Consider the following 27,869-nt stretch of genomic DNA (forward strand, 5'->3'; position numbering starts at 1 on the left):
GTTGCTCCTGTAGAGCATGTTAAGCATACACACGCTCATGTCACCTCTCGTTTTGAGGAACTATTTCATTCCGCGATACAACATGAAGTCACACGTACTAAATATCATTGTGTAGGTCTACGTCATTTGATGTAAAAAGAGTGATATAATAAATCAGTGAGTGAGTGAGTGAGTGTTTTACGCCGCTTTTAGCAATATTCCAGCAATATCACGGCGGGGGACACCAGAAATGGGCTTCACACATTGTACCCATGTCGGGAATCGAACCCGGGTCATCGGCGTGACGAGCGAACGCTTTAACCACTAGGCTACCCGACCGCCCCTATAGTAAATCAGAAGAATTGACTTTCACTTTGTGAGTTCATTGGAGTTTGGACCTTCATAGAGTGAGTATGGTGAATGTATACACGGGCTTGTGGAGAGTATCGCACAGTTGTGACCTGGTAATGCTATGTCATTGTGACCGGGTCACCCTGTTCCTCAACCGATTGGCGTTAAAGCGCTCAAGCCGGAGTTGATGTTTGTTGTCAACGGCCCCGCAAATTGTGAACGTGTGTGTCATTGTGAAACAGGCATTTTCTAAGGCCATGACAATGACACAGAGCAATCAGTTCAGCTCAATCCCATATGTCATCTCGGATGGCACTGGGATGAATCAATAATGGAATAGATTCACTAGTTTCACTAATTATTATCACATTACACAAGAAAATTAGGCGAAAATATCTTTATTTGCAACCTTGGTCCACATATAATATGAAATAATATACATAACACAGCTTGAACAAACTTTAGAATGTAAATACAGATCTTTGTCCTTCATGGATGCTATAACATAAGCGCATCGGATGACGTATATAATGTATACAGCGACATTTCTCATCATGAGTCATGATTATATTTAATTTTTGAAGATGGACATAGTATTTCGAGGGTATATACTATTTACGAAAATGATCATGCCCACTAATAAAATTAATTATATTCATTTTCAATGTAACCCTGTTTACAAACGTGACATATTCTTTGCTCTATTCGCTTCCCCATCTTCTCATCTCTACACACATCCTGAAAGTACGTTTATTCGAAGTAGTATATTTGTTTCTTTTAACTGATGGCTAAATTACGTACAATCGCCAGCCACTGAAGGGATGATGTAAATCCTGCTGTGGTCCATTCAGGTAGCAAAGGTACTGTAAGTCCCCATGGTCCCCAGTACTATATCTACTTTCAGGGGATGGCGATCTGTAACCCGTTTTTATCATGTTATTGTTATGTATAGTGCTATCCTTTTTTTATGATGCCGTACTAGTTTTATATCTTTTTCTGTGATAAGTCTAGTTATTTTACTGTCCTTCGTGGCATGTTTTTATATAAGTTTAAACAAATTTAGTTTTGAACAGTGAGTAAGTAAACATTTTTAGAGCTACATATGCAAGTGAAGAGTGTCAATCTTGTACATATGAAAATTGTAAACGTGCGACAAATTCTGGAAGGCGTACTTCTTGTTCATCAAAACACTTATATTTGAAGCACACTTACACTTGCCAATTGTCAAAGCTTGATACTGCATAATGTAACATGTTCATTGTCATGTCACATAAGGCCACAAAGGTGCGCTAAACTCAGTATTTCGTGTGACCGCCCTGGGGCTGCGTCTTCTTGCTACTGACTTGAGGCCACCAACAGTTTCCAATAACATATATCCAGTATATATACCGGATTTGTTGTGTAGTCAGGTTCAATGAACTACATACTACTTGCGTTTCTCTTTTTGAAGAGTGTGCTTTGGAAAAGGTCCATTCAATTAATTTGGAATTTGCTGAGTAACGAGAAGCAAGTACATTTTGTCAACTTTTTTTGAAGCAAGAATATTTTTTGTAACTGTCTTCATATTGGCTAATGAAAGTTTTCTTTCCACAGTTCTGCTGCCAAGGTGATTCTTTACCAATTATTCCACGGCCCCCGGGCGCCGAGTCCATCCCCTTTCGCTGTTAAACTGGAGACATTTCTTAGAATGACCAAAATAAAATACACGGTGAGTATTTATAATTACATAATACAGTTCGTTTAATATACTAAAAGGCAAAACGTGATTAAAAAATGTGAATTTACGAATACCTGAAAATATGTATTTTACGGACTCCATGACTTTGCATAAATACTTATTGTAACTGTACATGTAAACGGAGATGCTTTAAGGTTTTGCCGTAATTTAACATCGTTTTTGAAACCTCGCGGTGCTTGGATATCATAGAGACGTTATATCTCCATTATAGCCCTGAGAGGTGGGACTAACAGCGATATGTCACGTCAAAGATCAAGACCATTGTCAAGCCCAAAGCCTGAAAATAGTTCCTGCCCTACTTGAGAAGGAGAGCTGATCAATGAAACGTGATACGTCTTCCTAAGGGCGGGGTCGAGATGGCTAAGGGTTCTGAGATAACCACGTGTTAGGTCAAGGTCACGGTTAAGGCCATTCGTGTTTGTGTGCTATTTTCAGCAAACGTCACGCATGCTGTTGTAATGATATTTGAATATATATGTATGACAAGTGTGTGTTTTTTACACCAAGGGACATCATATTTGTTGAACTGTGTGGCCCATTGGTATGTCCTAAAAGTTCTTGCAACTGATATTGAAGGTCAAATTCACTCTCAAAGTCATACGCTAATGTCCCAAGTTCACAATAACTCAAGGAGCAATCCTTGTAGCAGGAGTGGGTAGGGGCAAGGAAGTGGTATGGTTTTGATCAACAGGTCACAATAACCAGAGTGGTCATTCTTAAGGTAGTAGGGACTTGGATGGCCGAGTCGTCTAAGGCGCTGCGATTCGCTGTGCAGAGTTGCGTCCCTTGGGCAAGCCAGAAACCTATGATTGTCAGTTCGAATCCCGGTTCGCCCCGATTGTTTCTAGGTTTGTCAGCACCATACCCGTGCTCGTGGGTTTCACCGAAGTGGTTAATGTCTGAGACCTGCATCACTTCGGCATTTCCTCCCACATTACGCTGACACGCAACAATATAACTGGAATACTGTAAAAAGTGGCGTTAAACCCAACTCACTCACTCACTAACATAAGGTAGTTCTGCATCTTTGTGTACTCAACCAACCCTGTGTTGTTTGTCCGGAAGTGGTAATACCCATGTTTTCAACAAGAAATAATCAAGAAAGCGGTTGGCTGTACTGAGGTCAAGGTCACTTTACCGGAAGTGCATATAAGTTTCTTATTAAGGAAGCTGGAGGCATGGGCATTCCTGTTTTAAAGTTGTCTGGCATTGGGTTTCCGAGAAAGAGACATATTTAAACGGGAAGTGCATTTAACTTTCATATAATGTAGGTACAGAAATGGTACTTTCTGTTTTAATGTTGTCTTGCATGGGCATAACTCGCTCCAAACCAGGCGCAGTTAAACCGGTAGTGCATATTTAAGGGTACAAGAGGCACAGGACTACGTACACCACGCGCATAACATAACGTGCATACACATGCACTGTACTACTGCAAAATCATTGAAGATTTGAGGAAAGGGTGTCTCAGTCGTCCAAGACGCCCACATTCACCGTGCATGGCTGTGCACCTAAACCTTTGATCATTATTGATCATTATATAACTGATATACGGTTCAAAGCGGCGTAAAACATCACTCAATTACATCTTAAAGACTCATTCCAGAACGACTTCAGCGTGACGCAGTCGTCTAAAGGCAAGATTCCCTGGATGAAATACGACGGAAAGGCCGTGGAGGACTCGCAGTTCTGTGTGGAGTATCTGAACCGGAAGTTGAACATTGACCTCAACAGTCACCTGACAGGGGAACAGCGGGCAATTGCGAATGCGTTTCGAAAGATGGCGGAAGAAAACCTATACTGGTTGGTTTCATTAACTGCTTTCAGTATGAAATTTTTGTGTGAATGTAATAAATATTGGAGATGTTTTTAATTGTACCAGAAATATACTGTGGAAAAATCGTTTCATCTCAGGATTCATAACAACAACAAACATGTTCACTGCATGTTCTTCAAAATATATATCCAGAGAATAGAACGCATGCTGTGAAGCCGTGAAAAAATAAAGTATGTTTTGGAATAGTGACACGTTAACATTCATTCTGACAACGGTCCCATGTCCCCTGGACTATAAAATGATCGATCCCTTAGCTCTGTCAGGATCCGTGAGTCGCGGGTTCGAATCCAGGACTCGTCTTGAGTACGACCATTGGTTTCTATCTGGAATCCGCACAGTCACTTGTTGACTAACCCTTAGTCTCTGAAAATATATAATGTTGGCAAAAACAAACAACTCCATTTAATTTGAAAAATCTAGACTTGTTTCATTCAGGGTTAAAGCATTACAATAAGGGTTGTGCGGAAGGGAAAATAGTATGGTACCAGGGACAGGGATATTTAATTTGGAAAAACGGGTCCTCAAATCCCGTTCACTTCTTGTGAATAAATATTTTTAAACAAAAATAATGGAAATGTGTGGGTTAGCGCCCTCCTGAAGGGTGATTTGGACTTTCGACACTTGAAGTCCATTTCACCTGCAAAGGTTGTTTGTTAACTGACCTGTACTAGGTGGGCCAAGAACGTATTGCGCTTTACGATGCAAAGCCGTGAACCGAGGCTCGCTCCCCTCGAGTCTGAATCGAATCTTCCGACTGCGGCGCGTTGTGCGTTGTGCGTTGTGCGTTGTGAAGAACAACGAGTGCGAAGAACGCCGCACTCAGCATTGTTCCAGCTGTATGACGGCGGTCTGTTAATAATCGAGTCTAGACCAGACAATACAGTGATTGACATCATGAGCATCGATCCACGCAATTGGGGTCGATGACATGCATCAACTACCTCAGCGAGCCTGACCCCCCGATCCCGTTAGTCGCCTCTTACAACAAGCATAGTCGCCTTTTAGGGCAAGCATGGGTTGGCTAAGACCTATTCTACCCGGATCTTCACGGGCCGTTGTATAAGAAAATATATCCTCGCTGTGTCATATATACGTGTGATGGGAGATCGTTATTTTACAGGTGTATGGGGATGAGCAGAATGGAAAATATGGACTTTATTAAAAGTATGTCCGGAGGCAGGTTCAGCAAACTATTTGTTTGGTTTGGTTTACGTGTGTATCGGAACCAAAGGAGAGTCCACGGAATCAGCCGGCACACTCATGACGACGTGCTGCACATCATGGAAGGTGACTTGAGATCATTGTCAGTCCACCTAGGTAAGGAATGTTAAGAGAGTTGTGTTTAACTTCACATTAGATAAATTTAAATTAATTCCATATTTTGGGCAAACCAAGCAATTCTTTTGCGTTTGTGTTTCCAAATACCAAAAAGAATAGAGCCACGCCCACATCAGCACTGCTGTTTCCTGATTGGCTGATAACAGAATGGATGGGTGTTGTGTGGCATTATAATTTCATGAGTTTCGCACCTTCGTTCTTTTGCGTTACTAACTAGATAGGCAAGTCTGTGAAGTTAGTATTGTTGTCTTTTGTTGTATTAATTTGTAAGAATTGACTTTAATATGCTTGTGTACCTTTATGGAGGTAAATGTGTAAAATACCGGATTAACTCAAAGTGAGGACACCAGTCAGTGACAGTGTTCACGTATAACACAATAAGGGGCGGTAGGGTAGTTAAGACCTGGGTTTGAATTCCCATAGGGCTACAACATGTGAAACCCATTCCTGGCGTGAAGCCCCACCGTGATATAGCTTGGATATTGCTAAAAGCGGCGTAAAATCATACTCAGTCGCTCACTGTAACACAGTGTGTTGGTTTGATGCGGAAGGAAAGCCCAAAGGGATGAAGATCTTTGACGTTTACCACTTTGTCGAACTAACTAGCATGGTCACGGTGTTGACAAAACAAGGATCGGCATTTGACTCCGAGATCATTACATCCTGCCAAGGAAAAAGGACGCAACTCTTGACAATAAGTTGCTTTGCTTGGTCATGCGGGCCTCTGAATGGTCAATGAATAAAACTCACTTTAACAACAGGTTTGTGACTATTTCATTTTCAGGAGATAAGAAGTTCTTTTTCTGCGATCAACCATGCGAGACGGACGCTGCTTTGTTTGGGCAGTTGTGTCAGATTTGCTGGCAGTGTCCAGGAAGCAAAGGGGAACAACTCGTGAACGGTACACAAATGGAGTTATCTCCACTTTGACTCAACCCTTTGATAATGCCATTTAAAGCCTTATATATATATACAATATTATTGGTCTGTTCCATTCTATTCTGAGACATATATCATCTTTTTTTTCATGTGGCATGTGTTTGTTGGGGGATGAGAACAGGCGGTCTTTGATTTTTATAAACAGTTTACAAACCTGATGGACTATTATTATATTATGATTGGAATTACAAGAACATTTATGTAACATGAGCGGGTGATATCGAGAGAAAAAGTAACGTTCTGACGTAATATCCTTCGGTTCCTTTTTTTCAGAAACTTTCCCAAATTTGGTGGAGTATTGTGAACGAATGAAGACGACATTTTGGCCCGACTGGGAGGACTGCATCACGGCGGACGGAACTAAAACTGCAACAAAATAAAAATCCTACTTTTGAAAATGAAGTATGAACCTGATGAACGTCAGACGTGAAGCCGACACTTGATGATGGTCCACACTGGATGATTGTTTTTATAAATTAATCTAAATAAACGAAAATTGAATGCATGTAGATACCATCCCAAATTAAAATGCATATGACATTTATGTGAAGTTTATTGATGATAAACCTTTGCACAGCAACATCATTTTGTATAAAGGTGATGTATTGCGAGATACGTATTTCCGAAAAAGATTGTACACCTATGTTGCCGAGGTTGTGATAAAACAATGTGAGAGTATATTAAATGATAGAATATATGTGTCGTAATTCCACTGCATGACATAACACACTTCCGCATATTTTGCTTATTCGGTCAGGTAACGAGTGACGAGACGAAATCAAACTCATTAAAATCAGATCTTAGTCCTCGCTATCGGTAAACAAAGATCTGAGAGCATCCCATTACGGGTCACGTAAGAACGACCTTTCATCTTACCAATCAAAGCGTCGGTTACCAGATCATGAAAGTGACAGTCGGAATGTGTTTTCTAATCATGCAACCTCGAAAACGTTTATACGGGATATTCCGAACGTCAGTTACGGCCCGTACAACTGATTCCGTCAAAATTATCGTCTACCTCTCGCTTCTGTGGGATAAACATTTAAACAGAGGAGGCGTGGCACAGCACGTGGGAAGCATTGCCACACAATCTCAACCATATATTAGACATTCCGGAATGTTCGTTTGTTCAGTTTTCAAAATTTTAACCGAGAACTGTGTCAACATATTTTTCAAGCGTAGTCTGAAATGGAAGTCGCCAGGTTGAAACGAGTACCGTAAAGCTCGAGAAAGCTGCTTTCTAATTGGCTGATAACGAATCCTTGTTAGTTATTACAGTGGTCAGTCAAAGTTCGCGGCAGCGAGAACTTAGATCGGATTTTAATGAGATTTGGGCGAACTCGTCACGTTTATTTCACGAGTCACAGTGCTGTCTGCTGATCCACGCAGTGTCGTGAGTCCAGGAGACATGAGGCACGTTTCCTGGTATGATTCATTCAAACAAATTACAATGTGAATAAAAATAGTTCACAAATATCTCGGTTGTTAAAATATACATTCAGGGACGATAACTATATTCAGTCTGTAAAATGGCAGATGAACATTCACTTTTCCTTTAAACATCACCAACTTAACGGATTAATATTGCATCGTGTATGGCGCAGTAAGAATAACGAAGTGAGAATGTGTGGAATGTTTAAAATAACTTGTAATAAAACTTAAAATTTACAAAGAATAAACATCACAAGAAATTTAAGAAATAATAGAGCAGGTACAAAAATCAACTTTTTGAACACCCTGTGATGATAGAGAACAGAACACCAAAAGGAGGCTACTTAAAAAATTATCCTTAAATGCATGATAATATCATGATCAGATATGGGAATAGATAACAAATAGAAGATGAAAATGAATCAACTTCAGTCTGTAATCAAACCAAGAAAAAACAAATGTATTAAGTATGTAGATAGAATGAGACCAAATAAACTAATAAGTAAATTCCGATCCCTGTCAAACTAAAAGCAAAATTAAAAGTGGGTGGTTTCTTATTCGCAGGATAATAATTAATTATTTCTTTAATTTCAGAGTGTCAATTAAACCCTTGTCAAATGATTAAATAATATAGCGATCTGGGTCTGTAGACATATTTTGTAACACTTCAAACTTTTGACACTTTTCACAAACTTTTGCATGATCTTTCTTTGACACTGATCCTGACACCACCAACAACCAAACTATTTATACATTTATACTAAAAATAATTACACATATATTATGGATTATCACGCTTAAATTTGACAACCTCCAGGACAAGAGTTCGTGAAACAGATCTCCTGTGTACCAGTAAGGGTGTCTGGTCGAAATAATGATTTGTTTGTTTGCTTGTTGTTTAACGCCGCACTCAGCAATATTCCAGCTATATGTGGGCGGTCTCTAAATAATCCAGTCTGGACCAGACAATCCACGGATTGACAACATGAGCATCGACCCACGCAATTGGGATCGATGACATGCATCAACCAAGTCAGCGAGCCTGACCACCCGATCCCGTTAGTCGCCTCTTACGACAAGCATAGTCGCCTTTTATGGCAAGCATGGGTTGCTGAAGACCTATTCTACCCCGGATCTTCACGGGCCCGATATAAGGAAGTTCATGCAGATTAATATATGATTTAATAATTCTCGTTTACCAAACAAAAATATCAAAGTATTCTTTTCATAAAGTGTAAAACAAAATATGCAAATATTACAATCGATCTTTAAAGCTAGATATATGTAAATCATTACATTGTTTATGAATTATCCAAATGAATTATCTAAGACAGATTATATATTCCATACCATAAATGTATATTATACCATGCTAAAGGAGGAAGTATTGAAATTACGCCATTGCCATTAGAATTTAACCATTAAATAATTGAGATATCTCACAACAATGTCTTCATCCTGTTCATGTTGTTTGCTTTTTACATATATTATCAAAATCTAATAATATCATCTGCCAGCAAACATATGTAAGTGGTGTTTTATATTACGTAAAATAAAATCTTTCAGAATTAATAATCTTCCCACAGTCTGTTCAGTCAATAATTTACTGAGAAATCAGTGGCATATAGGGTGAATTATAACTATCTGATCTGAACATGTCGATGATTAACGTAATTTATGGACCTAATCTGGAATATTTAAGACTTTAAATATGGTAATTCAATGGATTTATTTTTATAAGAAATTATATTATTAATAATATGAATACAATTATAAAGAGAACTTGACTAGTGAATGTATTAATATAAAGAACCAACATAAAGATGATGACCCACATATGATACTAGATTATCCAACATACTCCAAAATCCTCTTTGTCGCACTGAATTATAAAATAATAGTTTCCCTTCTGCTGTTTTTGACTGGAATAGGTTGCATGATAAATGTCGTTGTATGGAATCGTTCACAAAATTTCGAAATATCAAAAACTCCGCCTAAGTGTACTGTGCATAGATTATTTTAATCATTTGATAATAGTTTTAATCAAATTATTCTTTATAAATTAAGACTGGTCTGTAGCGATTAAAACTTGACACAGGTATTACAGATTTATCCCTAATGATCCTACTTGGAGTAGTGGTGATCATAAGGAAGACAGTTTTCAATGTTAAAGTTTGACTTTTTTTGATATTAGATCAACATGCTATTTCTATGTTAGGGGCTTTAATATAAAGACCGTGTTGTGCTGGGTGCTGGGTCCATGGCGTACACTCTCCGCCCGAGAACACCCCGAAGATGCTCCATCAGGGACATATCAGGGGACTTCGCGGGCTCGGAGATAATCGGTGACGAACTGTGCACGATGAGGTCAGGTCAGGTGTTGCTGTTCAACATTTCTGCCGATAATTCCAGCCAATGGAAAAAACGACAGGACGCAAAACTTCTTTAACATATCGCCTGCCAGTCAAATGTCCATTCACAATTACCAAATCAGTTTGTCTGTCATGGGTGAAACCGCCACACACCATGACACTTCCGCAGCAATACCGAGCATGGTACAGAAGTGTTGCCCTTGCATACTGCTCGCCGCTTCGTCGCCAGCAACAGTTTCTGCCATCTGTGATCCGTAGGCAAAATCCTTCATTCGTCTGTAAACATGGTGTAACGCCATTGGCGCACAGCCCGTCCCTCGTGTTGACAAGCCCACCTCAGTCTTTGCCGTCTTTGGTAAGCTGTTAGGGTGACCCCCTTCACAGGGCGCATTGCTTTCGGTCGGGCTGCACAGAGCCGGATTTTAGTGGTAGACGTTGAAATTCGCCTTCCTGTTATTGTACAGAATTCTCAAGTGATCGCTGGAGCAGATTTAAATCTGTAGCTAAGTGAAATTAATGGAATGAGACGATATTGACTAGGTGTTGTCATTTTAGGCCTGTCACGCCCATGTCTCATTGCAACTCCGCCCGTATGACCTCACTTGTCCCACAGTCGACAAATTACACTTTTTGATTTGCCAAACATTCGGGCAACTTTGTATACAACATGGCGACAATAATAGAAGGAATGTAGTGCTCAAGTTATCTCACATCATATGTGTTCAACAGACAAATAATGCACCTATTGCAAATGCTATCCAGCAATGATAAGTAAAAGTGTATCCAAATCAAATAAATGTAATATTATTAACAGAACGCCATGCGAACACACTGTTATGATTACTCGTGCCACGGATGATAAACATAAAGCTGTAGTCTGGTTAATCTATAACTTCACCAGAACAAATTGCAATGTAGATTCTGCCTTACCTACACACAATGTGGGTAGGTTTTATGTGCATCATACGCGTACCTGTGATCATGGGTTCGAATCTCGGTTCGCCCCGATTATGTTTCTATGTCTGTCATTACCATACCTCTGCTCCTTGGTTTCACCACATTTGGTAATCATTAGGACCAGCATTAATATGGGCTTTCCTCAAACATTAGTTTCTCTCTCAGGAAGACGTGGATGTACAGAGACTCATTCCACTGACAAGACCGGGTCGTCTGTGCCATTTTCCTTGAATAAATGCAGGTTCGTTGAACATTGAATGACCACGACGATTACTTTCCAGTCATTTTCCAGAAATAATCATCTTAAAATATTGATGTGCATAACATAAGAGCATATATCTGCATTCAGTATGATTCTTTATAAGAAATCACCTTTTGTTTCGTTTTTGAAATATTTGATCCTGCGATGGTAAAGCTTCGAACGTTGGTGGTATACTAGAATATGTATGTAGTTCTTTTGATCCTAAAACATAGTATTTCCCTCTGAACGGTTCCATACTGTATGATACCATTCTAATGACGTGGTATTTGCTAAAACTGATTTATCTATTTGATCGTTACAATTCAATAACCTATCCACGGGGCCAGATAAACAAAGACCTTTGACCATCATATGATAAAATATTTAACCTCATTATTGGTGACGCATATCATGATATTAAAAATTGTTTGGTTTTATTCATTTCGAATATAAAATATGTCTGCAGTTAAAAACACCTGTTATTTATCGATTGATCCGTGTGGATTGTGGCATCACATGAATCTGTGTACACATACAATTTACACTGCAAATCTGTGTCGTTTTCTGATCTACGCATTACACACTCAGTAACGATAGAACAAGGAATGTTTTCTATTTTATGCAAGAGATTCTGGAAAGAGTTCTGCATCCATTTAAAGATAACTGAAACACACATACACAATGTCATATATGGGTATTCGATCAAAACTACTTTGATGCATACCACCAGAAGTCATGTAGTTCGTTTCATTAAGATATTTGAAATAGTTTCGGTTACTATGGTGAACAACACTAACCTTAGGGAATACAGTATGCATACTCTTTCATTGCCATTTCTATAACTGTTTAATTGATCCATCTCTCTATTGCCGTTGTGTTTCTGAATGTGTCAATATTTGTAAAAGGTTCTGCTTGTTAACGTGTTTCATTACATCTTGCTGTGTAAATCGAGTAACAGACACAACAGATTATACCAGCCACTGATGAAGTATTGAACGCACGAGCCAGCTCGCCACGAATGCACAATCTGCTGACTTCTCTCTCAGTTCGATGAGATGTGGCTTATCGGGGGATTCATATTTACTCAGCCATCCATGTACATAAAACATACAACTTAAATGATAATAGCATCTAATTAACCCAACTTTTCCTTCATTTCCTTCAGTACGTCGACAGTTGGACGATGGTATAGAGGTTACAGTTAAATGGTATATAAACGTCCAGAGCCATGGACGTTGCACGCATGTACATATATGTAGTTGGTCATTTGCTGCTTTTCGTCGGTTCGTCCTGCACTCGTTTCGTGAACATGACAGGTTTGTAGAAAATCAATTTCAAAATAATTTGTGTATTGTCACTAACATTACAGTGCATTAGTTTGGTGCATTGTGACTGTACATGAATCACAAAACGGTGGTATGGGTGATTACTGTAAAATGATTTTATGATACCCAAGATTAATGAAGTTTATCTAAACGACAATGTAGTCAATATTTTACTCATCTTGATCTGAAGATACATTAAAATAGTCGTAAAAGACTCGTGACGTAGATCACAGTAGCAACTAGTACAGATATGACTACCCTTGTGACATTCACCCTAAATACATTCACCGTGCTATTGCTGGGAGAATGATGAAAGCGGCGTAAAATCCAACTCACTCATCCATTTAAACTAGATGTATATATTGTTATTGAATTTTTCAAGGTACAAATGTACATGATGTTTTTCATCTTAAATGTATTACACAGCACCTTCCAGAATAATTCATGGAAAAAATGAAGTACATCACCTATTAAGCAAGATGTCTCTTCATCCGGGTTCATCTTTGATTTTTGTTAGTCATTCATATATGGGTAAGTGAATCTTCCTTTACTTCTTCAAATTCAAGAAATGTATTTGCCAGGCATACTTACCATCGTTGAATCTATGGTCTGTGATTATGTTTTTTGGCGTCCACAATCAAGGGCAAATTTGCCTACTCAACATGTTATAGTGTTCCTGTTATCATTTCACGTTTTCATTTCTAAACAGGAAGAAACATATATGACACTATTGAGGACTGGACTACACATCATGGCGTGACTGCAATGTTCTTCCATTTGCATGCCTTTGAACAGAGTCTGACCGACGTTGTTGAGAAATCTCTCCAGAAGAACCAACTCAACATTTATCGCAAATTGTTCAACTTTGTTGTCCTTTGTGACGGTATCAACAACTGCTTGCCACGCATCACAAATATAGTACGTTTTACAAATATAATAAACCTATTTCAGATATTCGTTTGGTAGAAATACTGGTTTCTCCTGTTAGTTCAATTGGCTTATCACAACATACAAACGCTATCATGATGTATATTAATGATTTTTTTCTGTCTGCTGAAGTCTTCGAGAAAAGACAAGGAAATCGGACAAGGAACACTGCTACGTCATTTTTCGAAATGGTTATTTCTGAATGTGGACCCGCCATTATCAACAGAAGTATATGCTGATCTGGACAACATAGCAATAGCAGTCAAGGTAATCAGCAACAATATATATCCGTTGAGACGTTAAAATCATCTGACACCCAACGTGTACAAAATGATTGAAACCATTGTCAGTATTGACTGAGTATGATTATTACACTGATATTGAATATTATTGTATCTCCTAAAGTGGTTTGTTTCAATCGTTTTTAGGAAAAAAACATATCTGGTAACTCAGATGTGAAAATCAGCACTCTATTGTGGCAGTCCAACGGCCGGAAATGGTGGCAAATCGGTGACTTAACAAATAATGGGGGCACATACCCCGCCTTCATTTCTCCTCTCTTTCCCAATACGGCATATATGTTGAACGGAAGAAAACTGAAAATTGGCATCTTGGAGGTGAATAACTACAGCCACATTCAGATATTTGAAACGCTTTTTGATCATTTATATCACATAATAGTGTAAGTGTAAAGGAACCAACACGATCTAAATAACATAAACAACAAATTCACTATATTCTAACATTGTGTATATTTCAATTGACGACTTAGGTTTCAGTAAAACTGATTTACATGATACATTTCAAGTGAAAGAGAAACGCTCACTGAAGCCATAAATAACATCTCTCATGCATTTCGCTAAACACGAACATAAGGAATTAATATTAGAGGATAATGTTTCTTATGATAAAACTTGTTTCTGCAGTGGGATAATTTTTGCAAGAAATCAGAAAGTTCGACAAAAGGCTCCATTGTGTACAGTCATATCTGCAAGGATTTATTCGACAGCCTTGCCGAATATCTCAATTTTACGTACGTATTACAATAAACCCATTACCACCATTACTATTATTTTTACTATTGTTTCTACCATTTGTCATTTTATAAAACAACCATAAGATCAATTGCCTAGCTACGCAAAACAAATGTGTTATTTAAAATATACTAGTATCACATATAATGATATTAATATAGATGCCTGTCCCCTGTCGTGTCCACTGACATTCTTGATGAATGTTTTAAAGAAATGATGTACCTAATAGTATCCATGACCAAGATGTTTCACTTTCACTTCAGATATGAACTGATCGAACCACCTGACAAGTCCTGGGGTGAATTGTCCGAATCGTGGAGCGGTCTTCTTGGCATGGTAGCACGAAATGTAAGGAGAGAATATATTGAGTCGAACTGTTTGCAAACCTAGGTCCATTGGAACATTACACATTACGCCATTTTCATCTTGTCTTTTTTTCAGGATGTCGACCTTTCTGGCATACCTTATGGAATCACCCTGAATAAAACAAAGGCCTTTGCATTTCCTCATATCATGTATCAATCCGAATGTGAAGTAGTCCATAAGAAACTGTCAAATAATGATAACCATTGGATGTTGTTGGTGTCTGTATTTAAATGGGCTGTGTATGTATGCGGACTGCTGACGATGACATGGTGCATAGGACTCTATGCATTGCTGGAACGATACAGTGTTGGAGAGCATATCAAGGCCGGGGAGATTCCTGCATGTCCACCATCAACATCAGACAGTGTCATGACGGCGGTCCTTGTGCCGCTATACCAAGGTACGCAGGACAACATTGTCTGTCAACGTTGGTCCAACGAGTTTATATTATCGTTGGTCTAACGTTGTGAAATTTATCATTCCTGATGCCTCTCCAGAAGTCTGGTATATGGTCCACAATCAATCGATTAAGATGGTATTGGGTCAACAAAACTGCTGTCTAAAATAGTCCAATTCCAATGAACGAAGTATTAAAATGTGTCAGATTTGTATATGTCCAACATTTCAGAACTAGGACATCAACAGTTTTTAAGTTACATGTATCTAAACATGAAACCTTTAAACAAGACCCATAATCTATGTGACTGGTATGCTTAATGTTAAACAGGTGATCAAATTGCATGTGCTTTAGATGGAATTTAAAATATATACTGTCTTTGCCTTGTGCTTGATGTTACTGTTTTATTCAAAACACACAGTGTTCCTGAAGTACAATAACCGTGAAACAACGATCTCTTAAACATGAAGGATGATGCAAACAACCTACTATATGTTACTAAGACTCTTTATTGCTGTCAGCGCTTGGACTCAATTTGTAGTTTGTACAATGACACTAATTCCAATTTATCTCCATGGCGTTTTGATCTTTACAAAACAGGCCCAGTTCTTTCCATATGGGTACAAACAAACTACCACCATATGATATTAACGCCTTGTAACGTAAACCACATGTCATTTGTAGCGTCATTGTTCAAAGAAAGGGATCTAACTTTGCTTTTACAAATTATCCATAGAAAGTTACTGTAATGTGAATGAATATTTGAGTAGTATATTTAACTTTTGAAAAATTAATTGCTTCCACAGGTTCGCTGAATCTTCCACAGACAACACCTGGACGCATTTTCTACGCAAGCTGGTGGTTGTTTTGCATCACCATTGTCGCAGTTTACACGGGTAATCTGGTTGCAATTGTATCGGTGGTAAAAGAAAAAATACCCTTCAATACGATAGAAGAGCTTGCAGGAAATAATAACTTCAAAATTATCATTCTTAAAGGATCACTTTATGAAGATATCTACAAGGTAAGTTGCATGGTTGTAACGTAAGCTGTGTAATTGTATTGTCTTTAAGCTTACTTCGGATCCCCCTTGTCGTATTGTAGAGCAAATCACACATTGAAGTAGGTAATGGATGGCAACCTTTGTCTGCTGTAGGTGATTAACAATCCCGCAAATGTACCACTTAATGACTTTTGTTATTCAAATTTCATGTCAGGAATGAGCTACGTACCCCAACGTACCTCTATCAGGTAATTTCCAATAAATGTGTTTTCTGATTGCTTTTCAGTATTCTAATGATAGTGTGAGTAAGAAAATCTGGTCAAAAGTGTTGGATACCCGATCCACAAATATCCAAAACTCTCTAGATGAGGATCTTCATATTAAGATGCTCCTACAGTCTAGCTACTACGCATACATAACCAGTTCCTTCACGGCTGGTGGTATAGAAAAGACAGTTAATAACCTCCGAAGGATGAAATGCAGCATTGGTCCGAACTATATAAGCCTGCCCTTTCCCGTCAATTCACCTCTTGTGGAGTTATTTACAGACAAGTAAGTACTAAAAACGCAATGTTTCTTATTTAAATGACACTCTTAGACGAAAGAAATGTATCCTATTAAGGGATATAGTCGTTTATGCAGTTCGTTTCAATTTGTACAATATGTGTTCACTAGAGTGAATATAATCCCTTCTGAAAGAAAGATTAACATATTTTATTATTTTATTGAAGAGAAGGTTATTGATATTAATTAATAAATAAAGTGCAAGTGATTCCGGGGCATTTGATCGGCTAACCAAGCAATTTATTTTACGCTTTTGTTTCCCCAAAACGCAAAAGAAATTGGGCCACGTCAGTCAACGCACAAGTGTTTCCTGATTGGTTGATTGCAATGAGCGATGTCACTGATTTCGTAATTCTTGTTTTCATTTGTTTGTGTTTATGATTAAATAAGTAGATTATGATGTTGATATTGCTGACACTCTTTGCATAAATTAGCTGCGCGGAATACCACAGCATGCACACCGATATTTACGTTTATACCCTCAATGAACGCTGCAATATGAAAGCCAAGTCTTAAGCAGTAGTACTACAAATACTACACCTGACTGTTCCAGACTCATTCGTCTATATGATAACGGCATGCTGGAAGCCTGGGCAAGAAAATGGTCCACCACAAAACGGGAGGAACATGTACACACAATGACGAAGGTTGACATGAGTAACTTGCGGAGCGCCTGGACAATGTGTCTATCAGGAATTATAGTAGCCTTTACTGTATTAGGAATCGAGCATTTCCTAAAATACCGAATAAACAAAGATTGATTGGCTTATTCTATGAAAATGGATACATGAATGTTAAAGTCCGTTACAGTAACAATTCATGTCCCCTTCATTGCTTCGGTAAATCCAGTTAAAATATACTATTCAAAAGAAGTAAAATAACATCCGATTCTTTAATATCGCTACAGCTGCAGTTAATCTGTCATGTCATGCTATAGTATACACTTCTGTTATACCATGACAGATTAACAGTAATATAAATGAGTCGAGTGTTCTTTAACTTCTTTAGAGTAGTATATAAGCCACAATATTATTAATCGAGCGTATCCTGAACCATCAAACAAACAATGATTGAACTTTTTCACAAAAGGGTCTTAATCGTCCAGTTATGGTAAAGGTTTCCTCAGTTTGTTGTGCCATTTCAGTTAAGAGGTATAAATAACATGTTTTGCACCATGCCAGTCATTGTACTCCTCAAGACATGTCCTTCTTAATACTTAAACACTTTCCATCAATGCCCTATATATTTTGCAATATAGGGACGGAGTGTGTGAGAATGATTTGACACAACCTTTAGTAATATTCCAGCAATATCACGGCGGGTCACATAAAAATAGGGCTTCACACGCTGTTCTCATGTGGGGAATCCATCCATTTTATTCTTCCCATTTGACTATTTTGACTACTGTGACTTTATATTTAAAGTTAGATCAGTTTAACCGTAGTAATGACTTATGAAAATAGTTGTGTTGCTCTTATTTACATGGGAGTTATTGTTCGTTGATTATTCGCTCTTTCGGCTGCGTCTCAGACAGTTAAAAGTATAATATACCTTAAACAGTGTCAGTAGAGAATGGTTCAACACTGAACAGCGAAAACCATACATATTTCAACAGTCAAAGTCCCATAGCTTCCTGTATGATTTCAGTGTACAAAAATCATGTTCTTGACATAAATAAATTACACATTGATACAATTCTAAGGCATCGGTAAAGTGTTCATAAAGGTTTATTTTAGACATGTGGAAAACATTTCTCAACATGTGGCATCAATGACCAAATTGATGACCGTTGCAATTCCCTATTTTGGCTTGTGTCATATGTTCCCATATTTTCCCGATGTAGAGGTGACTTTCCTCTTATGTGTTTTTGAGATAGTGTGAGTGACGCGTGTGACGGGTAGGACAGGACATTTGTTCCCTTTTCGCGATCACCTAGTGTCATTACTGATTTTCAGTGATCCGTTCCTATAATATTCCCGCTTCGTTGCCTTTTATTCCCCATAAATGTCTTTCGGGAGATAATGGAGATAGTCTTTGATGGGGACGTTTCATCATTGGAATTGGGATATGGAACGAATTTTGTTGTTTGTTTTTTTATTCACTGCAAGGAATTCTCTCAAGCTCCAAACGTAAATTATTAAATTATTAATTAAACAGGGATAAATCGATGAAACATTACGCAAATCGGAATTGTTTTCTTTCTTCTTCAAAATTAATCATTACATGGCCTCTTCCTATCTAACATATTATCTACCCAAAACCGTTGCTGCAAAAAACTCATACAGTCTCAGAAACTCTGAAAACATCAGTGTTCCTCTCACAAGACTAAGACATTGGTGTGAATCCATCGTCTATCCGATTGTGAAACTGTATTCCGTTATCAGATCGAAATTACACGATTTCTTGTTTTAAAAATTCGTTACAAAAGCAGCACCCAACGTCGACTGCGTACCTCGCATATGGAAAAAAAATAATATCTCATACACAAAACTGACATACACGTGCAGTCAATTGAATTATGATTTATATAGAATTGGTAAAAAAAGATCACCCGAACTGTTCATGTTCAAATACATGTGAAAATGCATATCATCATATCTCATGGAATGTAAACTGACGTCCAAAAGAAACTTTACCAGAGTGTGAAATCACTCGTGCTCAAAAACAACAAAACATACATGTATGAAGTAAGATGTTTTGAGAAGATCAATATATCAACATAATCAACAGTGAAAATGACAATCATACCGCGACCGAGAATGACGCCAGAGCCCCCCAAAGTTGGGTGTGGTACAAAACTCGAGCTTTCATAATCCTGGATAATAGGCAGAGTACATAAACAATCGCTTACGTTCAATAACAAGTCATTAGTACCATGTGTGATCACCAAATGCCCAAATACACGCAAAAACTCTTCGACGCACAGAAAAAGTCAGTCGTCTGATGAGGTCACGTGGGATTTGACGCCATTCTTCTTGGAGGGCCAAGATCAGTTCTTGCCGGTTGGCTGGAGAGTGTGGTCGTTGTCGAACACGACGATACATCAAGTCCCAGAGGTGTTCTATGGGGGACATGTCGGGTGAGCGTGCAGGCCACGACAGGACGTTGACGTTGTTGGCTGCGAGGAAGTTAGTGACAATTCTGGCCTCTAGCGTTGTCATGCTGATAAATTGGTAGGACAACTGGACGAAGAATGTTATCCATGTAACGCTGAGCTTTCAAGTTTCCGTCAACGATGACCAGCGGTGTCCTATCCTGCCCACAGAACCCTCCCCACACCATGACACTCCCTCCACCATATGGTACGACCTCCTGCACGCAACACGCCGCCGTTCGTTCACCCCTTCGGCGGTAAACACGTTGTCTTCCATCAGCCCTAAACATAGAGAATCGACTTTCGTCAGCGAAGACAACCCTCTGCCAGTCACGTCGTTGCCAACGTCGTACAGCCCGGGCCCATCTCAATCGCAGACGACGATGTTGCGCTGTCATTAGCTGTCCTCTGTATGGTCTGAAAGCCCTGATCCCATGAGCCCTGAGTCTCCTGGCCACTGTCAGTCGACTAACCCTGTGACCTAAGGCATTTGTCGCCGATGACGTCACTGTGAGGAAGCGATTTCGGAGACGCAAGGTACGCAAGTACCGGTCATCATGGGGCGTGGTCACCCTGGGTCAGCCTGTTCTTGGCCTGTCAGCGGTCCGCCCTGTCTGTCTGTAACGTTGCATCAAATTGGTAACGGCAACGCGGGAGCAACCGAAGGTTCGTGCAATATGGGCGTGGGTGGCTCCCATCTGTACCATACCCAAGGCTCGCTCACGTCGTTCGACTGTGAGTCGTGGCATTTCTTTTGTGTTTTTTTTATCACTGTGGATGTCTGAATTGCCGTGGCAATCATTTTATACCCTTACCCGCACGTGCATTTGCAGTTGTCCGTGATGCACGTGTGTTTCACTTTTTCGCGTGTTATCTCGCAAACATGTAACAGACGATTAACATTTTCTGCATACACTATTGTTGTATTTAGGTTATGTGTTTGAGATAGACTTCATCGGAAAAAAAAAATACTTTGTCTGAAATTTATATTTTCGGTTGGTAAGGTTTCTTTTGGACGTCAGTTTACATTGTTTAGTCATCAGCGTGAAATTATGTTAAACAGCCTTACAATATTGTTCATAACATACCTGTCGATGTACACTTACTGTTATACGGCAATGCAGATCACGTTGTTACAGAAAATGACGCTATATTAAGGCAGTACAACATTATATTTGTACAACTAAAAGATTTGTTAAAGAACTGTTCATTCAACAATGTATATATATATATATATATATATATATATATATATATATATATATATCTTTCTCTCTCTCTCTCTCATCTCATGTCTTCTCTATAGTGCTGTATATGCATATATATTGAATTTGAAATTGTGAAACGTTTGTAAATACCAGGGAGAGGGCATTCTAAGTTGGAAGAACTTGTCCCCCAATCCCGTTCACTCCTTGTGAATAAATATGTTTTAATCGGACATTCACGTGAGTCCAAATAATGGCACAGGACTGGAATCAAAAACATTGAACAAACTCGGAATTAAGGAGCTGACAAAACCTCAAGTCAATGGTCATGTACACACGTGCTTTGCAATGTTTGCATGTATTAGAGAACTTAACATGATATATAGAAATGACATTTGTATGACATCCTGTTTTATTTGCAATTTAGTCGCCTGGTTCTATATTTGCCAAGGGAGTAGTAATTGCAGATGTATGTACACGTGTATTACATGTTCTATCAGGTGGAATTCCGAACACCTTGCTATTGTAAAACGGGATATGATGCGGGAAATAAAATATAATCATTCATACCCTGAAATATGAATTGAACTGATGTGTTGTGATTTTAAAGATTGGAAAAAGCCAAACAAATTTGTTATACAGTACGCTAGTTTACACAATATGTCCTTTCACGTTGGACAAAAAACGGCCACATAACCGTTAAACTACAGTTTGGACCTCATGAAGGTTCGTTCTTCAAGGAACAAGGCAAAGTGAAAGCTCTTCAATTCACTATCCAGAATAGTATTTCTTTGTGGTTTATCACCACACTCAGCAATATTCCATCGGACTGTACATAATCGAGTCTGGAAAAGATAACCTAGAGATTGACATCATGAACATCGATCTACGCAATTGGGATACGATCAACTAAGTCGCCCGATTCCGTTAGTCGACCCTTATGACAAGCATGCGTTGCTGAGACCATTTCCAACCTGGATCGTCACGGGGTTCCAGAATAGTGTAAAAAATATTATCTGAAATATGGAATCAGTAGATTTTGTGAATGCACCTCGTTTCACGGATATCATATTAGTCTGAAAGTTAGGGTTTATAAGACAAATAGAAAAGAAGACCAACTACTGTCCCACGATAGAGAGTCAGATGTGTTTGTTGTTTGACGCCCCACTTAGCAATATTCCAGCTGTATGACGGCGGGATGTGAATAATGGAGTCTGAACCAGACGATCCAGTGGTTGACATCATGCGCATCAACCTACTCAAACGGGATACGATGACATGTATCAGCCGAGTCAGCTGGCCTGACCATCACAGGTTAACTGCCTCTTACGATGAACACGGATGTTAATGTGTCGGCTTGATGTAACAATGCCTGTAAAGTATTTTTTACACAGGCCAAAAACATGGCAGTTCACTGCTGCAGCAAGGCCATGAACCAGTGTGGTTCGGATCCATAATATTCATGTTGCTCATACTTTTTGATTGCGTCATGAAGATATGATATATTTGTCTTTACTCGCTATGTGGCTGAAATAATGCCGATGCGACGTTTAATTTTAACTCACCCACTTGTACAGCGACTTTTGTTATTATTTGCTGCCCAGTAACGAATATTTATCCTCATTTGAAAGTTTAACCTCATGTGATGGAATGATGATATAGTTGTCGATGTGGTTTATTTGAAATTTAAGGATCTGTTCACACAATTCAATAATCTATGCACACAGTTATATATTGTTATGTGTGTATCATCTCTATGGTTTCACCCGGATTTATGTTTATGTGATTATGGACACCACTCAATAGTTTTCTTTAAAACTTCACTATCCAAAATAATTAATTGTTTCACTTTTTTTCTAAAGTGCACCGAAAATCGTTCTCCTTTGTTCAATATGTCCAACAAACAATCTGCGTTTCCTTCTAATCCTAAGCCCCCTCCGGACAGGACCCTTACACTGACCTCACACCATGCTATATAAAAGATCTACATTAAAAACTTGACCCACGTTGTCAGACAGAGATCCGCCCAGACGATTGCACGGATAGTCGCGGCGTCTGATTCGGCCGCCACATCACCAACAACTACATCGACGGTTGAAGAATCGCCAACCGACTATCTGCATGTGTGAAAGAGACAAAGCGGGTCTCCGCACAGTGGACATAGGCCCTTTATCCTGGAGTGCGTTCTGCCACTCGCTTACCATCATAACTTTGGACCATTATTCACTCACCAACAATAAACATGTCTGCTGTCGTCTTTACCTCGGTGTTTTGTCTTCCGATGTCATTTGATTTTCGATGCAAATCCCTATTTTGACCAGGAACATATCTTCCAGTTTTTTTTTTCAAATGAACAATTGACAGTTCATTGCTTGTGGTTGTGACGGGTGCCACCGGTGGTGCACAATTAAGATCTATTTATTGTCTTGGGTGGTAATTTATACAGAAATAAAGATTTCTTTCCTCTCGTTCAGTTAATTGTACTTCAAGGAAACTGCTGCGGTAACCGTATCTCTGTGCTGCTCCCTGATATTTTGTCCCATAGTGTTTTCGTAATAGACTCTGATCCAAATCTACATCGCACTATATATGCTTCAGCAAAAAGCATGCATCCTGACAACAAATCCACCATGATTCATTTCCAAAGTCACTTGCCTCCAAATACGAGTACATATAGTTTAGACCATGCAACAATATATTTACTTATTTGAGTTGAAACCGAACTCTAGCTTGTAATCTTTTATGTTTGTGTGCGTGCCCGCATACGGGCGTGCGTTCGTGCGTGTGTGTGTGTGTGTGTGTGTGTGTGTGTGCTAGCACTATAAAACCGTCATTGGTCCCCACCAGTACAAACAGCTACACACACATGCGCGCGCATCTTTATATAAGTGCAATGGTCTTGATGTAAATCTCCATTGCACTTCACCTACTCACTCACTCATCTCACTTCCTCTTGGCTTCTGGGATAAAGCACGGACAACAAATACACGTTATACTATAGGGCACCCTATGGCCCATAACTATAATCAATAACAGTGTGTTTGCAAAACCTCGCATTTCTATGGTTACATTGTAAAACATCTCTTTACATAAATGAAGCATCAGATGCACGATGAGCATTATGTCAATAATAGCAGTGGCAATAAGCAAACCGGAGCATTGAAAGGGTCATCGATGTTATGACGTACGTGATAGGAATCTTGCGGCTCTCAATTTGGTCTGCGCGAGTGATACAAACAAGGCTGTACATATACTTTATTTGAGTTGAAACCGAACTCTAGCTTGTAATCTTTTATGTGTGTGTGCGTGCCTGCATACGTGCGTGTGTGTGTGTGTGTGTTTGTGTGCTAGCACTATAAAACCGTCATTGGTCCCAACCAGTACAAGCAGCTACACACACGTGCGCGCGCACATCGTTATATAAGTGCAATGGTCTCAATGTAAATCTCCTTTGCACCTCACATACTCACTCACTCGCTCATCTCACTTCCTCTTGGCTTCTGGAATAAAGCACGGACAACAAATACACGTTATACCATAGGGCACCCTATGGCCCATAACTATAATCAATAACAGTGTGTTTGCAAAACCTCGCATTTCTATGGCTTCAGTGTAAAACATCTCTTTACATAAATGAAGCATCAGATGCACGATGAGCATTATGTCAATAATAGCAGTGGCAATAAACAAACATGAGCATTGAAAGGATCATCGATGGTATGACGTACGTGAAAGGAATCTTGCGGTTCTCAATTTGGTCTGCGCGAGTGATACAAACAACCCTTTCTGTTCAGGCATATGAAAGAGCACATGTATGTTATGTGCGTGTTATAGTTAACTAACTAACTAACTAACTAACTGATATAACTAAGATGTATGAAGTAAACGGAAAAATGACGACACACAGTTTGGCAAACAATGAAGGCTTATCCCGACCATTGTTATATCAAAGACATGGGAGATATACAATTTCTAAGTTTGTTAAGGCATCGGTTGGCAACCAGTTGGAATCTCACTCATCCGATGGAATGAAACCGACAAAACCCTTTCCCTAGTCATAAGAAATATCTTCTAAAACAGAGTAGATTGCAAGATTCCGACTTTATCATAAGCATGTATTTATGAATAACAATCAAAAGTGATGATACCAGCTGTTTGCGAAAAGGTGAGCGTGTCCTGCACCACCGGTTGAATCTATCACAAACACAGGCAAAGGAAAGTCAATTGTTCACCTGAAAAAACACGATAACATGTTACAACTCATAATAGGGAATAACATCGGACATTTAAAGAAGAGGGTGAAGTTTAAGACGACAGCAAAGTACAGAAAACTCTATTTTGGTTTTATTCGATAAAACATTGTTTGGTCTAGATTATGATCCACTATATATCTGTGCCTATATACACCCAGGAACATCTACCTGGTACATCAAACCATACTCATGCTGTGAAAATGGAGTTGACAAATTTCAAGACAGTCTTTTAGAAATACTCGTAGATTTAACAGATGTTAATATCGTATGTGTCTTATGTGGCTTTTTTATTATGTGTGCTTGTGAAAAATTCTTTTCAATTTAATTGAGATAAGGATAAACTACAACAGTTTGACAAAATATCTTATCTGACAGTATTTAAGAACTCCTGATAAACCAGTAGACTGTGCATTTACATGTATTGACACAAGTGTTGAATATATTGCAGATGCTCTTTGTCTGGCTACATCCGATATGAAAAGAAAACATAGCAAACTTGGAAAAGATGTAAGAAATTAGTAAACTATGGATGTGAAAGGTTAAAATCAGAACGATGCAGATCTTTAAATAAATTTAGAAAATGTAAAGATAAAGATTCATTGGAACAATACAAAAACATTCGAAATAAATATAATGCTGCTTGTAAACAAAAAAATTATTAATTTAAATAAAAACAAAACACTATAAACAACAGCATTAATGAATGGTTTTATCTTAAACACAAAACACTTGGCACGAAATAACATATAAATTAACGTATTTTCCAACCATTTGAAGATCCTTTTCTCATTTGTTGATGCTGTTAATGATCATAATTCTACAAAAAATAGACATGGTAAAATTCAACCTAAATTAGGAACTCTCGGACGAGATTCTGGAATCACCAATTACCAGGGAGGAATCCTCGACAGCATTCAGAACCTTAAGTGATATATATCACCTAGGATATACGATACCAAACATGGTTTATTTTCAATATTTAGCTGATCTGATTTTGACATATTTACAATTAGTATTCAATCTGATATTGAAACGACCGCCTCCTTGGTCTAGTGGTAAAAGCCGCCCGTTGATTGGAACGTCCGGGGTTCGATCCGCGTCCGCGTCATCCCAAAAGATGTTAAAAGATGGTAATTGTTATTATCCTGTATGGCGCTCGGCATTAAGTGTCGGCTCGGAGTTGGTATACTGTGTCTCAGTTGGGTATTCATGTTAAACTGCGGCATGGTATCTCGGTGGGCTAGCGCTATAAATCGGCATTAGTCCGGACCAGTACAAGCACACACACACATACATACGCACGCACGCACGCACGCACGCACGCACGCACGCGCGCGCGCGCGCACACACACACGCGCACACACACACAAGGGCATTTAAACAATACTAATAACGGTAGAGGTACCTTGTATCACTCTGCTGAGCACATTCAGTAAAACCTTCACCGCCATTATTAACAAATGACTTGACTTCTGGGGTGATACAATGAATAAAACTAATGAATTACAGGCAGGGTTTAGGCAAGGCTACACAACAATTGATATGATATGATATAACATGATAGTATTGGACAAATATACCTAAATGTAAAAGAGGGAAAATTATATGCATTATATGTAGACTTTCCAAGGCGTTTGACTCTGTAGTTATATGTTCTTTTAAACACTAACGGGCTAATATATATATAATCTATTAAGTAACAACTATGACATTCTTAAAGCATGTGTAAGGAATGAGCATGATTTTTTCTGAAACCAGTTTATACAGACATCGAATTCGGAGTAAGACAAGGTTGTATACTGAGTCCCTTTTTATTTTCTTTCTTTATAAATAAACTCAAAATGAAAATAACTGCACACATGGTGTACAATTACAGCCGGATATAGTTCATGTATTTCCTATATTATTTGCAGATGATGTGTTAATTTCAAATACTATTGGTGGACTACAGAAACAAATTAAGGAACTGGAAAATTATTGCGAGGAGTGGAAATATGTAATATGTTATCATTCATCAAATGTCCAGTTGTGACAGGGGTAACGGGTGGCCCAGTCGTCTAAGGCGCCGCAATTCGTTGTGTAAAGTTGTGTCCCTCGGTCACGCCAGAAACTATGATTGTTGGTTTGAATCCGAATCCACCTCGATTAATTTTCCAGGTTTGTCAGTACGATATAAATGTTCGTTTCACCAAAGTAGTAAACGTCTGAGACCTGCATCACTTTGGGTTTTCCACCAACATTAAGCTAACACGCCGTGAGATAACTAAATACTGTTAAAGCAGAGCTAAACGCAACTCACTCACTTGTGACGAAGACATAGATCTCGCCTTTTATTCTCAATACTGAAAGGCAGCAGTCCCCTAGTACATGTATTACAATGTATATACGGGGAAGCTGTACACACTAATCTGCAGTGAAGGTGTGGGACTTCCCACCTCAAACATCTTTTGGCGGTTCTTTTTTCAGGACTATATCTTAATTGGTTTCTTGTTTTAAGGATATTATTTTTATTTTGTCT

General features: G+C 38.7%; 2 protein-coding genes across 2 annotated transcripts; both read left to right on the forward strand.

The window, feature by feature from the left end:
- Positions 1-3,647: 3,647 nt before the first annotated feature.
- LOC124117824 (failed axon connections homolog) lies at positions 3,648-7,022 on the forward strand (the record flags this gene model as incomplete). The annotated part of the gene is made up of 4 exons (XM_048381354.1): positions 3,648-3,871; positions 5,026-5,222; positions 6,028-6,144; positions 6,456-7,022. Coding segments are annotated over 4 exons (645 nt in total), but the record flags the coding sequence as incomplete, so codon positions are not given.
- A 3,015-nt stretch (positions 7,023-10,037) lies between these two features.
- On the forward strand, positions 10,038-19,483 carry LOC124117840 (glutamate receptor 2-like). The gene is made up of 10 exons (XM_048381330.1): positions 10,038-11,183; positions 12,349-13,426; positions 13,568-13,702; positions 13,864-14,052; positions 14,362-14,468; positions 14,733-14,817; positions 14,911-15,235; positions 16,039-16,256; positions 16,522-16,787; positions 17,353-19,483. The coding sequence occupies exons 2-10, from the start codon at positions 13,274-13,276 to the stop codon at positions 17,558-17,560; spliced, it is 1,686 nt and encodes a 561-aa protein (XP_048237287.1). The 5' UTR covers positions 10,038-11,183; positions 12,349-13,273; the 3' UTR covers positions 17,561-19,483.
- Positions 19,484-27,869: the final 8,386 nt, after the last annotated feature.

The sequence above is a fragment of the Haliotis rufescens genome, unplaced genomic scaffold, assembly GCF_023055435.1.
Source record: "Haliotis rufescens isolate VD_foot unplaced genomic scaffold, xgHalRufe1.0.p SCAF_38, whole genome shotgun sequence".
Lineage (NCBI taxonomy): Eukaryota > Metazoa > Mollusca > Gastropoda > Lepetellida > Haliotidae > Haliotis > Haliotis rufescens.